The 16,381-nt window shown below is 43.7% G+C and overlaps 1 protein-coding gene across 1 annotated transcript; it reads right to left on the bottom strand.

Annotated features, from left to right (window-relative positions):
- Positions 1 to 870: 870 nt before the first annotated feature.
- LOC123623406 (putative serine protease 42) lies at positions 871 to 15,964 on the bottom strand. The gene is made up of 7 exons (XM_045530473.1): positions 15,894 to 15,964; positions 5,821 to 5,972; positions 5,589 to 5,690; positions 5,220 to 5,526; positions 4,611 to 4,873; positions 3,524 to 3,684; positions 871 to 1,798 (listed from the first exon to the last, which is right to left on the bottom strand). Exons 1-7 carry the CDS (start codon positions 15,962 to 15,964, stop codon positions 1,562 to 1,564), a joined length of 1,293 nt encoding a protein of 430 aa, XP_045386429.1. The 3' UTR covers positions 871 to 1,561.
- Positions 15,965 to 16,381: the final 417 nt, after the last annotated feature.

Below are 16,381 nucleotides of genomic sequence, written 5' to 3'. Positions count from 1 at the left end.
AAATTAAATTTGTGGGTCATAGACCTAAATATAAAAGCTAACCCTATACAGCCTGTAGGACAAAATGCAGGAAAAATCTTTGCTACCCCACTTAAGAACCAGTATACACCTTCCATGTATTAATGTATGATTTGACCTGCAATTCCTGTCTCTTTAAAATGTATACAACCAAACTGTAGCCCAACCACCTCAGGACAACTTGCTCAAGATTTCCTGGGCATGGCTCCCCAGACCATGGTCACACATATTAGGCTCAGAATAAAAATCTTTAAATTATTTTATAGAGTTTGGGTTTTTTCCTGTTAGCAGGAGCACAGACAGCAGAACCCAACTTTCTTTTTTTTTTTTTTTTTTTTTTTTTTTTTTGAGACAGAGTCTCGCTTTGTTGCCCGGGCTAGAGTGAGTGCCGTGGCATCAGCCTAGCTCACAGCAACCTCAAACTCCTGGGCTTAAGCTGATCCTACTGCCTCAGCCTCCCGAGTAGCTGGGACTACAGGCATGCACCACCATGCCCGGCTAATTTTTTCTATATAGATTTTTAGCTGTCCAAATCATTTCTTTCTATTTTTGGTAGAGACGGGGTCTCACTCTTGCTCAGGCTGGTCTCGAACTCCTGACCTCGAGCAATCCACCCGCCTTGGCCTCCCAGAGTGCTAGGATTACAGGCGTGAGCCACCGCGCCCAGCCCAGAGCCCAACTTTCAAAAACCATTTTTCCAGCTCACGTCAGGGTAGGGAGAGGCCTCCTCTCTCACTCTATGATTTAAAAAGAATCATCAACATCTTCCTAAACTTAACGTGAGGTAAGTTCTCTTCAGTGTCCCCAACCTTCAGGCCAATAGAAATGCAGAACACACAGGACATTCTCCAAACATTTTTTATTCAGGTGATTTCTGAAAACTGCACTCCAAAACTGTCTCAAAACAACGTGGGGTGTCCCTGGATGTGACCACTAGGACACTGAGGAAGGGGGGTGTCAAGAATGGGTTACCCCAAGAGCACTTGTGTGGCAGAAGCTATCCACTCACAGATGGATCCACAGTGGGGTACAGAGGAGCTTCTCCCAACGCCAGACGACTGAGCCATATGTCTTTGAGGCCTCGCACCTTTGCAGAGACCTGGCAACACCTCTTCACTCTCTCTGAGCAATCACCAAGCTGACTGGTTTCACAAAGTCTCAGGTGAGAGCCCTAAAACCAGGACCAGTGCTAATGCTTGTTTCACCGTTGATGGTGTCTCTTTGGCAGATGTTCTCCAAGACAGCGATGAATCATCACGCCCCACCTGGCAGGTCGTGGCCCCCTAGCTGGCATTGGTTCATCCCCTCCTTCCCACCAGGCAGAACATAGCCCAGGTGTAGGGGTGGCCAAGGCAGGTGACCGGAGCACCAGGCAGGGACACTTTCCAGGCCCCAGTCTCCCTGCCATGCTCGCTTGTGTGGATCTCCAGAGGGCCAGTTGATCACAACCGGGATTTGAGGAAAGGGCACGGAGAAGGAGCAGGAGGTTGGTGGGGGGAGACGCCTAAGTCTGAGACTCAGAAACAGGAGGGGAGTAGGGCCATCATGGAGTCACCAAGATGCCCAGGGGCTGCACAAGGCACAGGAATAAGATGAGGAACACCACTGAATACAAAGAGGTAGCCTGGTTCACCACTGCAACCAGCCACTTGCTGTACAAACTAATTTCTGTGTAAACTCCAGGTACTCCTTCACGACCACAGCCGATGCCCCAGCTCACAATCCCCACTTGGACCCATGTGTCGTTATATTCACAGGCCATGGGGCCCCCAGAATCTCCCTGGAAAAGAGAAAGAAAGAAACCTTGGCAACGGAATAGGATCCACATCAAAGCAGGATGATTGCACTACAAGGCGCTGGGGGGACAGGCACACACAGGGCTCCCCCTGGCACCTCAAAGGCCCTATCAGGCTCAGGTCTCTGGGAATATGAGAACTGAATATGTGAACATGGGAACTGAAACTTTGGCCAGGTGAGGTGGCCAGGTGAGGTGGCTCACGCCTTGTAGTCTCAGCACTTTGGGAGGTCGAGGTAGGAGGATCACTTGAGGCCAGGAGTTTGAGACCAGCCTGGGCAAAAATATCGAGACCCTGTCTCTACAAAAAAATAAAATCAGCTGGGTGTGGTGGTGCATGCCTGTGGTCCTAGTACTGAGGAGGCTGAGGTGAGAGGATCCCTTGAGCCCAGGAGTTTGAGGTTATAATGAGCTATGATCATGCCACTGCACTCCAGCCTGGGTAGCAGACGGAGACCCTGTCTCTAAAATAAACAAGAAAAAACAGAGAAAAGTTAATGGGAAAACTTTAATATCCTCTGAGGAAATTATGACTGGTCATTTTCCAAACTACAGTGGTTGTTAAACATTTTGGATATCACCTCCACACAGCAGCCCCATGCAGAGGGCTAAATCCTCACATTTTCCAGTTTCTCCAGAGCTCCTAATCTATATAGCCAGCTCCCTCCGCGTTCTGTGTTCCACTCTCAGACATCCTACACATGCCAACCAAAGCATAACTCTGTGTGTGCTTTCCCAAACCTGCTCTGGGGGCCCCACCACCGACTACCTCAGACAGAAACGCAAGGTCAAACTCTCCCCCAACCCAGCCCCACATGCAGTCAGTCACCAAGAACCAAAGATATGACCTCAAGCACACCTCTATGTGCCTCACTGCCCCGGGCACTGCTTGGAACTCAATTTGTCACTGCCAGATGAGGAAAATAAGCTCCTACACTTCAGCCCATGCACCACACAGCTCAGGGACTCATTTATCTAAAAGGCAACTCTGATCATGCTCACCCAGCCCTACCTCCCAGGTCCTGCCTGAGTGAAATCTAGAAACTTGGCACAGCATTCCAAGCTGCACATATTTTGACTTCAGTCCACTTCTCTGGCCACATTTGCTACCTCATTGATCCAAAGGTATAAAATGTTTCTTGGATGTGACAAGTTCCCTCAGACCTCTGAGCTGTTGTACATGCTATTCCCTCTCCCTATAGTGCTGTTCTCCTCTTTCTAAGAAATCTAAACACTCATCCTCTAAGACCTGGCTCAAATGCCCCCACTTCAGGATGGCAGCTTGGGGCAGAGGGAAGAGTGTGGGCCTGGGAGTCCTCTGGGTACTCACAGGAGAACCTGGAACTAATGTCTTTGGAACTCACCTTCCATATCTATATAATGAGTGTGATGTCTGTATCACAGGGCTGTGATGTAGGTTAACTGACATAATGTGGGTTAATGCTCACATTGGCATGGTGAGTGTCACAAAGGAAGAACTCAATTAATGCAATGTATATTATCAGTATGACCCACCCCCAACTTTCCCACACTCCAGCAGTGCCCCAAGGCAATGAGAGCTGCTCCCTTTTGAAGGACAGGCCAGGCCAGCTCAGGGGAGCCATGGCAGGTTTCTCTCCATGAATCTCCTTAACTCAACTAGGGGTGAATAGAGGAGGTAGCAAATAACCCAGGCCCTACCACCTGGGAGGAAAGGGCCCATGAACCTACCTGACAAGAATCCTTTCCTTTTCCTCCATAGCCACAGATCATTCCTTTTTTTATTACAGTCCTAGTAGTTGACAAGATCCTCTGCATCATCTTATTACATTTTTCATGGCCGATGATGTGTACTTCCACCTCCTGAAGAATTTCTGATGGAGGATGTCCGGCTAACAAAGAAGATCAGCAGTGTGTGGATCTGCACAAGTGGACAGTAAGCCCCCAAATACCCAGTGTCCCCTTGGAAGAAGGCAGGACAGTGAATATTGCCACAATTTGACAAAGGAGGAAACTGAGGCCCAAAGTTGACATGAGAAGAGGAGGATGTAAGAAGCAAAACCAAGACAGGAGCAGGAAGAATATTTCAGAAAAGGGAAAGGCAAGACCTTGCCAGCTTGAGAAATCAAAACCAAGCACCTGTCAGTCTGAGTATCAGTAGTATAATAATAGTGACAGGGTGTCCTGTGCATCAATAAAGCATCTTTACTTTCTAGAGCAGGATCACCAGACAGGTAGTGCCCCAAAAGTACCAAATCCAGCCTCTCTCCAGGGATAGGAGGCCCAACACCTCACAAATACGGGTCTTCTGGCTCTCCCTACACCCCAGTGACAGGAAGTTCCCTGCCCACCTAAGTAGGTACTTCCAGTGAGGAGCAGCTCTGATTAGCAGACAGCTCATCACCCCCTGAACAAATATCAGCCCTCAAGAGAACTCCAGAGCATCTGGCTCTGTCTCCAAGGAACCTAAAAATACCCCCAAAGCAGTTGAACACAGGGCCCCACAAAATCTTCAGGAGACTTTGCCCATATGTTTCTTCTCCTGGTTGAGCAACTCCAGTTTCCAGGACAGGCAACTTTCCTAAATGGCTGCTATCAGATATTTGTGTTACAACAAAAGAACCCAATCCAGTTTCTGGGGTGACCCAAGCCAATCATGAACCATTACCCTGAGTGTTGCTAAACTGCTTCCCCCTTACTCACCCGCCACCTGCCAGGCAGTCTACCCCCCTGTCCCTCCCTTAAGCCTTCATGTCCACTCTAGGGATAAGGCTGCCTCCCCTCTGCCCTGAGTTTGCCTCCTGCCTTGAAGTCTCACCGCCTTCTTTTGTTTTGCCCCATCCAGTCACCCAGCACCTGGTACCATCTTCCACCTTGAAAGTTTCCCGAGGGATGCAGATAGGCTGGATGTTCGAAGTAAAATTCACAGAGTAGAGGAGCTGGAGAATGGCAACGTCATCTTGAATGGTTCTAACAGTTGCGAACTGAGGGTGGACAATGACTTTTTTAACAGGGACCACCACACTTGTGTTTTCCTTATAGATACTCCGATCTCCCATCTTGACACTGTAATGGAAAGGGCTGTGGGAGAGAGGACATGCCCCTCATAGAGACCCTGGGAAACATCACTTGTGCCTTTTCCACACATTTCAGATGTTTCCCAAACAGGCCCAACCTCCCTCCCTTGCCACTCTCTCTGTCACCCTGTCTCCCTCACCAAAAACCCCTCCTTGATCACTCTCAAAATCGGTTTGCCTGCCCCTTAAGTATTCCTAGGAACAAGGCTACGGAGGCAGAACCTCTCCCATTTTATTGTGTGTTTTATTTCGTGTTTTTGTCAATCTGCCAGGGCAGCAGAACTCAGTGGGTGTTTGAGGACGGCAGGCCTGACTCCAGAACTCTCATATCTCCGTTTGTCGCCCCTCACCTTATAATGCAGTGGGCCGCAGTCACCACCCACTTCGACGTGACAAGGGAGCCTCCGCAGACATGCTTGCCGTTGATCCTCACGCTCACCTGCCAGGGCCACTTTCCTTCCTCTGCATCCACTCCTCCCACGATTTTCAGGAAGGAACGGCCACACACTGGGGTGAGGACAGTGTCAGGAGAAGAACTCAAGGACGCAGGGCCTGTGTCCCCTGCGCCCAGGGCTTCCCGGGGAAAGCACCACGGGACCCAAAGACAGCCAAGAAGGAGGCCACGTCCTGCGGGCCTGTGACTTCCCAGGGCTGAGCCTCCCAGGCCCCCACCCTGGGCGCCTCAGCCCCACCCTACACCCTGCGTGCGGAGGTGTCACCTGGGGTAAACGTAAACAAAGAGGACTTGAAGACCATCGGAGATCCCTGAACCCCTAAAGCTGTTGGCTGCCACCCGCTTGCCCCCGGGTCCTCGCGGCCCCCTGAGGCGAGAGGGGAGGGAGAAAGCGGTGGCTCCCGCCCGCCCGCCGGGGCCGGGCCGAGCCCGGGCTGGAGCATCAGCAGCCAGGCCAGTAGGCCCCAGGAGCGGCCGCCCGCAGAGGCCATGGGTACCGGCGGCCCCTCTCTGGCGCCCCCGCGCGGCAGCTCGCGACCGGCCCTGGTGTTGGCTGGAACCAGGCACCGACGGGGACCAGCCAGGGTCGTCCGCGGAGCGGAAATGGACGGGCGGAAACGGCGTACCCTTGCGCTGCCCCGTGCCTTGTCTGAGCGGGAAATGTCACCCCCTCGGCTTCGCTCAGAGCCTCGCTCCACACTGGCCAGCCAGGACCCCGCCCAAAACCAAGGGATTAGGGTCCTTCTAAGGCAACTCTCCTTGATAGAGACCTCCCAATTCAGAGTCAGCACTTGAAAGGCGGTGTTGCCTGGTGCCCCTACCCTTTCTGGTGTGGTACCTGGCCGGAGCTGGTGGGGATGGGCCGTCTGGAAATTAGTTGAGAAGCCCTAATTTTCCATGACGCTTCCTCAAATCAGGGCTTCATTCACTAGACTGAGATTCTGGGGTAGGATGACTATATAGATTAAGCAGGTTAGACAAAGGACTAGGCTGCTCTCTGTTTCAGTCATAGGGACATCGTAAAAATTAGCCACCACCAAAGACACCTGCAGGTCAATTCATTCTTATTAGCTCTGTGTCCCTGATGTCTATTCTGGTAACTCATCCTTTTGTCTTTGTTGCCCAAGTGCTTCCACCAAGCTTCTGCCTCTCTGGGTTTTAACATCCCTGTTGAAATTAGGGGAAAAACAACAACAATAACAAATTCTGAATTGCTGTACTTCCCAGTTTTTCCTGGCTAAAATAGGACAGCCATTACAGCGTTTTTCAAGGATGGCTCACTCCTCACCAATTTATTTTTCAAAGTCTTGGTGAAGGGAGCATTCTGTAAGGCCTTCTTGGAGGTCAGAGGAGTGGGCAAGCAGGTCCTACATCATGAACCCATTCCAATATTCTCTTCTCTCTAACTCTTTCTCTACGTTAAACTAGGAATTTCTGACATATCATACTTGGTGGCCTAGTGTGGGCCATCATTGACTTCAGGTTAAAAACAACCAGGTAACCATGTAGAATCACTCTCACTTGCCTGAGCCAGAAATCTGAACATAGAATTTCTGGTAAGTGTACTCCTAGTAAATTTGGGTCCAAGCTTCCCCAATCAAGAGTCCTTAAAATCCAATCCCATACATATCCCCCAGTTTCCTTCCCATGTAAATTAGCAAAATATTGCCGTCCTTTTTGTAAGGGAGCCATTTCCTCTCGGGTTATAGTTACACTTTGCACCTGTCCTACAGCATGGGCTCTGACTGTAGTTATTATTAGGTCTAGAGGCAGCGAAGACTGACTGGGATGGTACAGGTAGAGATTTAGCATACTCTTATCATGTAACTTCCTGAAATGGAGTCAATACAGTATCTCTAAGGTGGAGAGGCCCAGCCTTACCAAGCGGGAGGAAACACTGCTTCTGTTAGCAAGGGAGGGTCAATGTGGCTGGGATGTCCTAAATCTATCCAAATGTGCCCCAATTAAATTTTTAGGGTCTCACTCTCTCTAAAGTCAAAAAACTGCTTCTGGAACTATAGCAGAGAGGTCAGAAACTATATCCACTTTAAATTTGTGTCGAAATAGTTATGTTATTTCTTAGTTTAACTTTTGACAGCACAGTAACTATATAAAGAAGCTTGACATTACTTGTGATTCAAACAACATTAGTTATCAAAATGATTTTACCATAGTACAGACAACAATAGAATACTAATGCAAGATAGGAGAGAGGAATACGGAGGATACTATTATAAGGTCCTTGCACTACATAAAAAGCAGATACTATTATTTGTAGGAAGAGGGCAATTAACTAAAAATATATCCTGGCTGGGCGAGGTGGCTCACGCCTGTAATCCTAGCACTCTGGGAGGTCAAGGTGGGTGGATAGCTCAAGGTCAGGAGTTCAAGACCAGTCGGAGCAAGAGCGAGACCCTGTCTCTACTAAAAATATAGAAAGAAATTATCTGGCCAACTAAAAATATATATACAGAAAAAATTAGCCGGGCATGGTGGCGAGTGCCTGTAGTCCCAGCTACCCGGGAGGCTGAGGCAGGAGGATTGTCTGAGCCCAGGAGTTTGAGGTTGCTGTGAGCCAGGCTGACGCCACGGCACTCACTCTAGCCCTGGCAACAGAGCGAGACTCTGTCTCAAAAAAAAAAAAAAAAAATATATATATATATATATATATATATCCTGTACACTCAAGGGACATTTTAAATAACTACAAATAAGACAATAATGAAGATAAAATAGAATCATTTAAAAAAACTCTGTTAACTTAAAAGGAAGCAAAAACAGAGGAAAAGACAAACAAGAGATGGAACAAATACAAAACAACTAGCAAGATGGTAAAGTTTAATCTAACCATATTTTACTTACATTACAAGTATAAACGTTCTATTAAATGAATTAATAATTCTGTAAATTTGTGTTCATGTTCTATTACATGAATCAAAAGACAACAATCATCAGACTGGATTTTTTAAAAATAAAGGCTCAACTATGTGCCTACTTTAAATATAAAGATATAGGTAGGTTATAGGATGCAAATATTAATCAAAAGAAGTGACTATATTACTATGAGACAAAGTAAGCATCAGAACAAAATATCAGGGATCAAAAGAAACATCAATTACATAATGATAAAGGGATCAATGCACCAAGAAGACAAAATTCTAAATATGTATGCACCTAAATGTATCAAGCAACAGATCTTCAAAATACATGGACCAAGGAGAAAAAGAAAACCCTAATTAGAATTTGAGGCTTCAACATGTCTTTCTCAATAGTTGATAGAGTAAGTACACAGTAATTATATATAATATATGTTAAAAAAAACTATCAATGAATTAGATCTAATTGACATTTATAGAATACTCTAACAACAGCAGAATATACATTTTTTCAAGTGTGGGTGGAATTACACCAAAATAGAGCATATTATAGGCCATTAGGCAAACATTAACAAATCCAAAAGAATTAAAACCATACAAAATGTGTCCTCCAGTCTTAAGAGCATTAAATTAGAAGCCAATAACAGAAATACATCTTGAAAATTGCCAAATGTTTGGAAATCTTTTTAAAAAATACTTTGATTTTGGACTTTTAGAATGGTTGTGTGAGGAACTTGGCTGACCCTCTCTAGAGAAAATACTAATTGGTGAAAATTATTTTTAAAAAACAATCTTTTTTTTTTTTTTTTTTTGAGACAGAGTCTCACTTTGTTGCCCGGGCTAGAGTGAGTGCCGTGGCATCAGCCTAGCTCACAGCAACCTCAGACTCCTGGGCTTAAGCGATCCTACTGCCTCAGCCTCCCGAGTAGCTGGGACTACAGGCATGAGCCACCATGCCCGGCTAATTTTTTTGTATATATATTTTTAGTTGGCCAGATAATTTCTTTCTATTTTTAGTAGAGACGGGGTCTCACTCTTGCTCAGGCTGGTCTCGAACTCCTGACCTCGAGCGATCCACCCGCCTCGGCTTCCCAGAGCTAGGATTACAGGCGTGAGCCACCGCGCCCGGCCTAAAAAACAATCATTTAAAGTCTCTGGGAATTGTCCTAGGGCATACAGAAAATTGAGAAACATTTATCCAAAAAAATCTACTAAATCCTGGTAAAAACAGCAACAGTCTGTGGCATTTGAGCCATGACCTGCTTCCATGCCCCTTCCTCAGTTCTATATTATGGAGTTTCTACTCTGGGCAAGTGTAGCCAAGAAAATGGGGGCTAACTAGCTCCCCCTCCCTCCCCCCAGCTATGGTTTCACCCCAGGAGAATCAGGTTGCTAGTGCCTCGTTCTCCCAAGATCCATTTGCTCTGTTTTAGCACGCATGACCAAGAGGACTGGAGCTCCCTTCTCCCACTTAGCCCCTACTCATAGTGCAAAAGCTTTAGCCCAGACAAAACAGGCAAAGAATCGCTGGGCCTCGGTTGTCCCACCCCACTTTAGTCATAGTTCAGAGGTTCCACCTTGGAAGGGACAAGCGAGAAGACCAATGGATACCATCCTGCTCCCCAGTGCCCACTTACAGAACAGGGTTTAAATTCCACTAGAAGCAGACTACCATCCCCATTCCTGCACTCTAGTGCAGTGGCACAAATACTCTGCCCAGGAGGACATGCAAGCTGGAAGGACAAGTGCTCTGCAGCTGTGCCTCAGATGACTGAATTTATTTGGAACAAAGGACTGAGAAGTTCATACCTAAGGGTATTGTTAAGAACAATCGAGATCTACCTAATGAGCAATTAAGACAAGGTTAGTATTAATAGCTCCATGATACTAGCAGCAAAAAGTGTAATACCAACCCATCCAGAAACTTAACAGGAGAAAACCGGTGAAAGAAACAACCAAAAAAAGAGTCCCTAGGATCACATGTATCCCTAAGGATCTAAAACACTGTGTATGCACCAGGATACACCAACTCAGGAGAAATAAGAGCAGGAAGTCAAGCAGATTTAAATGCATTTCCCAAGCCACACACACATCTGTCAGCAAGGGCAGAGACTTTGCTGGCTCAATGGACTTAAGTATAACCTCTAACCAAATACTGCCTGAACAACAAGCTACTCCAACCTACGGGCAACTCCTAGTAAGCCAGACCTAAAGATAAAATCATACTTATCCCTAATGGGCTGAAAGACTGTGCACATTTCCAAGGCTGTGTCTTCTCAGGAGCAAATGGAGAGAGAACTTCCAAGCTACTAGTTCCTGGCTGAACATGTGGGAAAATAGTAAATTCCCTAAACTCCAAGCCACACACATATCCAATGGTAAATAGTGAAATAAAAATGACTAAGGGGGCTTACACACAGCCATCAAGCAATAAGTGCCTTATACTAATTCAGAAATAAACCCTAGGAAACCAGGCTAAAATATAAAAATAAAGGGGAAAAATCTGAGCAGGGATATCAAAGGCTGAAAATTGAAAGGGAAATAGACTTCAGAGAATTATCTCACCCACTAAACAAATTTTAAAAACCAATTTAAAAAAAAATGACAAAACAAACAACAGTGCAAGTCAAAGGGGAGGAAAGGGCAGGAATTGGTGTCTGGATTTGCCACAATATATTATCTAAGATGTCTTCTTTAAATGAAAAAATTGTAGGACATGCAAAAAAAATAGGAAAGTTTGACAAAGTCACAGGGAAAAAAAGCAAGTAATAGAAACTGTCTTTGAGGGGTCCCACTTGTTAAATATAGTAGGCAAAGACTTCAAAACAATTATTATATATATGTTCAAAGAACTAAAGAAAAGCATGTGTAAATAATTAAAGGGAGGTATGATAATTATGACTCATCAAATAGGGAATATTTAAAAAGAGAAATCTTCAAAAAGAAGGAAATTGAACAATCAGGTGGGGGGATGGGGGGTGGCAGGTAAAAGGGGTGGGGATAAACCCACAGCTAATGGAAACGGGGCACACTGTATGGGCAAAGGACACACTTGTAGCCCTGGCTTGAGCGAGGCAAAAACATTTCATTTTACCAAAATGTTTGTACCCCCATAGTATCCTGAATTTACAAAGCAAAAAGGAAAAAAAAATAAAAAATTCAGGAGATGACCTCAATAGTAAACTTGAAGATAGTGGATATTGATCCAAGTAAACTTGGATCAATAAACTTGAAGATAGATCATTAGACATTTACAATCTGAAGAAACAAAAACTGAATGTAGAAAGGTGAACAGAACCTCAGATAAATGTGGAACATCATTAATACACAAATGTACACATAATGGGGGTACCAGGAGAGGAAAAAGAGATGGAAATTTAAAAATATTTGAAGAAATAATGGCTTAAAATTTCCAGGATTTGATGAAAAATATTAATCTACACATCCAATAAGCTCAATGAAACCCAAGTAGGATAAACTCAAAGAGATGTACAACCACACATCATAGTCAAAATATTGAAAGCCAAAGATAAAGAGAAAATCTTAAAGGAAAGAAGAGAAAAATGACCCATTACATAAAAGGGAAGCATAATAAGATTACATATGTGTTTTTATCAAAACAAAATGGAGGCCAGAAGGCACTGTAACAACTTATTCAAAGAGTTTAAAGAAAAAAACTGTCAATCCAGAATATTACATGCAGCTAAGCTATTTTTCAAAAATGAAGATAATGAAAGTGGGAACATTACTACTGATTTTACAAAACTAAAAAGAATTACAAGATATTAGCCAGGTGTGGCTACACAGGAGGCTGAGGCAGGAGTATCACTTGAGCCCAGGAGTTCGAGGTTGCTGTGGGCTAGGCTGATGCTACGGCACTCTAGCCTGGGCAACAGAGCAAGACTCTGTCTCAAAAAAAAAAAAAAAATTACAAGAGAATACTATGAACAACTGTACACCAATGAATTAGATAACCTAGATGAAATGGATAAATTCCTAGAAATGTACAATGTACCAAGACTGAATCTTGAAAAAAATAGAAAATCTGAATAGACTTATAACTAATAAGGAAATTGAGTCAGTAATCAAAAACCTCCCAACAAAGAAAAACTCTGGACCAGATGGCTTCACTGGTGAATTTTATCAAACATTTAAAGAAGAATAAACACCAATCTTTTTCAAATTCTTGCAGATAACTGAATAGGAGGGAACACTTCCAAACTCATTCTATGAAGGCAATACTACTCTACTAATAAAGCCAGAAAAAGATACTATAAGAAAACTACAGGTGTATATCCCTTATGAATATTGATGCAAATGTCCCCAATAAAATACTAGCAAACTGAATTAAGCAGCATACTAAAAGGATTGTACACAATAATCAAGCAAGGATGATTCAACATATGAAAATCAATCAATGTAATATGCCACATTAATATACTGAAGGGGGAAAAATCACAAAATCACATCTCAATTGGTACAGAAAAGCATCTGACAAAAATTAACACCCTTTCATGATTTAAAAAAAAAAACAGTTAACTAGGGATAGAAGGAAACTTCTTTAACATGATAAAGGCAACATACGAAAAACCTACAGCTAACATCATACTCAAAGATGAAAGACTGAAAGCTTTTCCCCTGAGACTGGGAACAAAAAAAGGATGCTTGTTTTCACAACTTCTATTCAGCATAGTATTGGAAGTTCTGCCCAGAGCAATTAGGCAAGAAAAATAAACAAAAGGCATCCAAATTGGAAAAGAAGAAGTAAAATTACCTCTGCTTGCAGATGCCATGATCTTATATGTAGAAAACCCCAGACTTCACACACACAAAAACTGTTTAGAGCTAATAAACAAACTGAGAAGAGTTGCAGGATACAAAATCTACATGCGAAAATCAATTGCATTTCTATACACTAACAGTGAACTATCAAAAAGGAAATTAAGAAAATAATCCCATTTACAAGAGCATCAAAAAAGAATAAAATACTTTGCAATAAACTTAACCAAGGATATGAAATACTTGCACACTGAAAACTATACAACATTGTTTAAAGAAATTAAAATGGACTTAAACAAATGGAAAGACATCCCATGTTCATGGATTGGGGGACTTAATATCATTAAGGTGACAATAATGTCCAAAGCAATCTACTGATTCAGTGTAATCCCTATCAAAATCCCAATGGTTTTTTTTATAGATATAGAAAAACCATTCTAAGAAAATTCATATGGAATCTCAAGCACCCCAAATAGCTAAAACAATCTTGAAAAAGAGAACAAAGTTGGAAGACTCACACTTTCTGATTTCAAGTCTTAATACAAAGCTACACTAATTTAAAAAATATGGTATTATGACAGACATATAGATCAATTAAATAGAATAGAGAGCCCAGAAATAAACCCTCTCATATATGGTCAAATGATTTTCAACAGGGGTGCCAAGAGCATTCAATGGGGAAAGGACAGTCTTTTTGAAAAATGGCTAGGCATGGTGGCTCATGCCTGTAATCCTAGCACTTTGGGAGGCCGAGGCAGGAGGAGTGCTTGAGGCCAGGAGTTCAAGACAAGCCTGGGCAACATAAAAAGTCTTCATCTCTACAACAAAATTTTTAAAAATTAGCTGGGCATGGTGGTGCATGCCTGTAGTCCTAGCTCTTCAGGAGGCTGAGGCAGAAGGATCATTGGAGCCCAGGAGTTGGAGGATGCAACATACAGTAAGCTATGATTGCACCACTGCACTCCAGCCTGGGTGACAGAGTAAGACCCTGTCTCTAAAAAAAAAAAAAAAAAGGTACCCAAAAAACTGGATATCCACATGCAAAAGAATGGACCCTTACCTTACACCATATACAAATATTAACTCAAAATGGATCAAAAACCTCACATAAGAGTTAAACCATAAAACTTTTAGAAGAAAATATGGGGGAATATCTTCATGACATTGGATTTGGCAATGATTTCTTGGCTATGACACCAAAAGTATAGGCACAAAAGAAAAAACATAGATAAACTTGATTTAATAAAAATTAATAACTTTTGTGCTACAAATACCACTATCAAGAGAGTAAAAAACCCACAAAATGGGAGAAAATATTTGCAAATCATATACATGATAAGGGGTTAATATCCAGAATATGTAAAGAACCTCTACAACTCAACAACAACAAAAACAAACCAAATAAAATGGGCAAAGAATTTTATGAATAGATATTTCTCCAAGAAGGATACATAAGTGGCCATTAAACACATGAAAAGATGCTCAACATTATTAATCATTAGGCAAATGCAAATCAAAACCACAATGAGATACTGCTTCACACCCATTAGGATGGTTAATAAAATAGAAAAGAACAAACGTTGGAGAGGATGTTAAGAAATTGGAACCATGTGCCTTGCTGGTAGGAACGTAAAATGGTGCAGCAACTGTGGAAAACAATATGGCAATTACTCAAGAAGTTAAAAAGAGAATTACCATATGATCCAGTAATTCCACTTTTAGGTATATACCCCACAGAACTGAAAGCAAGGACTCAAACAGATACTTGTGTTCATATCCCCAAAACCTGTGAATATAAAAGGAACTTTACAGATGTGATTAAGGTTAAGGGGCTTGAAATGGGGATTCTATCCTGGACTATCTGGGTGAGCCCAAGCTAATCACATGAGTCTTTAAAAGTAGAGAACCTTTCTTGGCTGTAGTCACAGACAGATGTGAAGGGTCAGAGAGATGCAACATTGCTGGCTTTGAAGATGGAAGAAGGGTGGTCATGGGCCAAGGAATGCAGGTGACATCTAGAGGCTGAAAAAGCAAGGAAACAGATTCTCCTCTAATCCAGAAGGAACTGGCCCTGCCAACACCTTGATTTTAACCATCTAAGACTCATTTCAAACTTCTAACCTACAGAATTGTAAGAGAATAACTGTGTGTTGTTTTAAGCCGCTAAGTTCGTAGTAATTTGTTACAGCCACAATAGAAAACTAATAAACACAGTCCTACTGATGAAAAAGCTAAAGCAATTAAAAGGATGCAATAGAACAATCTGCACTGAAATAGGCACACAGTTAAATAATTAAATAAAGAATGCAAAAGGGAAGAACAATGTACACGACGTGAGCCCACTCGGGTAGCAGCAGAAAGCTCATGCTATATACATAGCTGTGTATCTACATGCGGGAGCCCAGTGTTTGCTGAATATCTTAAGGTGGTTGCTGCGTTGGGCCAGAGTCCTCCTTTCTGTAACTACCTGCCTCCATTAGGTGCCCACAGGTCTCTGAGAGGCCCTGGGGAGGCACAGAAGCCACCTCATTGCCCAACTGTGGATATATTCATCATTATCCCATCCTAGGCTGTAACTGTTGGGTCAGGAATAGCAGGCAACCCTGTGCTACCCAGTGAGACTCAGGAAAGGTTTACAAGCACCTCAGAAGAATAGGCTTCCTCACTCTCCTCAAGAAGCTTCTAGCAGAAAGCCACCTCCCCCCACTCCCCGTGAAACCCCTGAGAGTGAATGGATTTGGGTGGGCTCACTGGGATGGTACAGACCCCCTGCAAGCTCACAGGAGCCAGCCTTTGATGTCATTGACCCTAAGGATGGCAGAGCACAGAGGAGTAAAATAGACACCTGGGCACACCCACCAAAACTGCCTGACCTCTGAAATGTCCAGGGACAACCATCCACCAGTCTCCTTTACTCTTGGAACCACCTGACATCAATGTTCTGTTCCTTGTAAGAGAGCATCTTCTGATCGACATAGGCATTCATTCCACTTCCTCTTGTTGGAGTCTATGCATGGCTCTCTGGGTGCTCAGACTCACGTTGAGGCCCAGACAGGGGACCAAGCTTCTGCCCCCTACCCCAGGGAGGCCAGCAAAGGTACATGATGGAGACGTCTCTCATTCAGGCTCTTTTGAAAACTTAACCTCTCAATCTATGAGGGGAAAGGAGGAAAGATGAGGAAGAGAGGGGAGCGAAGAGAATTAGAAAAAGAGGAAGGGAAGGGAGGAAAGGGGAGGGAGGTAAAGAGAAGGGGAGGAGGGGAAAGGCAGGGGAAGAAGGGGAGAGGAAGGGAGGAGTGAGGTAAGAAAGAGAAGGAAGGAGGGGAAAGGAGCGAGGGAAAGAAAGAAACCAAGTTGTACATAGGCAGGAAGACATAAAATGCATCATTTACAGAAGATACAA

This window comes from Lemur catta, chromosome 18, assembly GCF_020740605.2.
Source record: "Lemur catta isolate mLemCat1 chromosome 18, mLemCat1.pri, whole genome shotgun sequence".
NCBI lineage: Eukaryota > Metazoa > Chordata > Mammalia > Primates > Lemuridae > Lemur > Lemur catta.
This window is presented reverse-complemented; position numbering and strand designations above follow the sequence as displayed.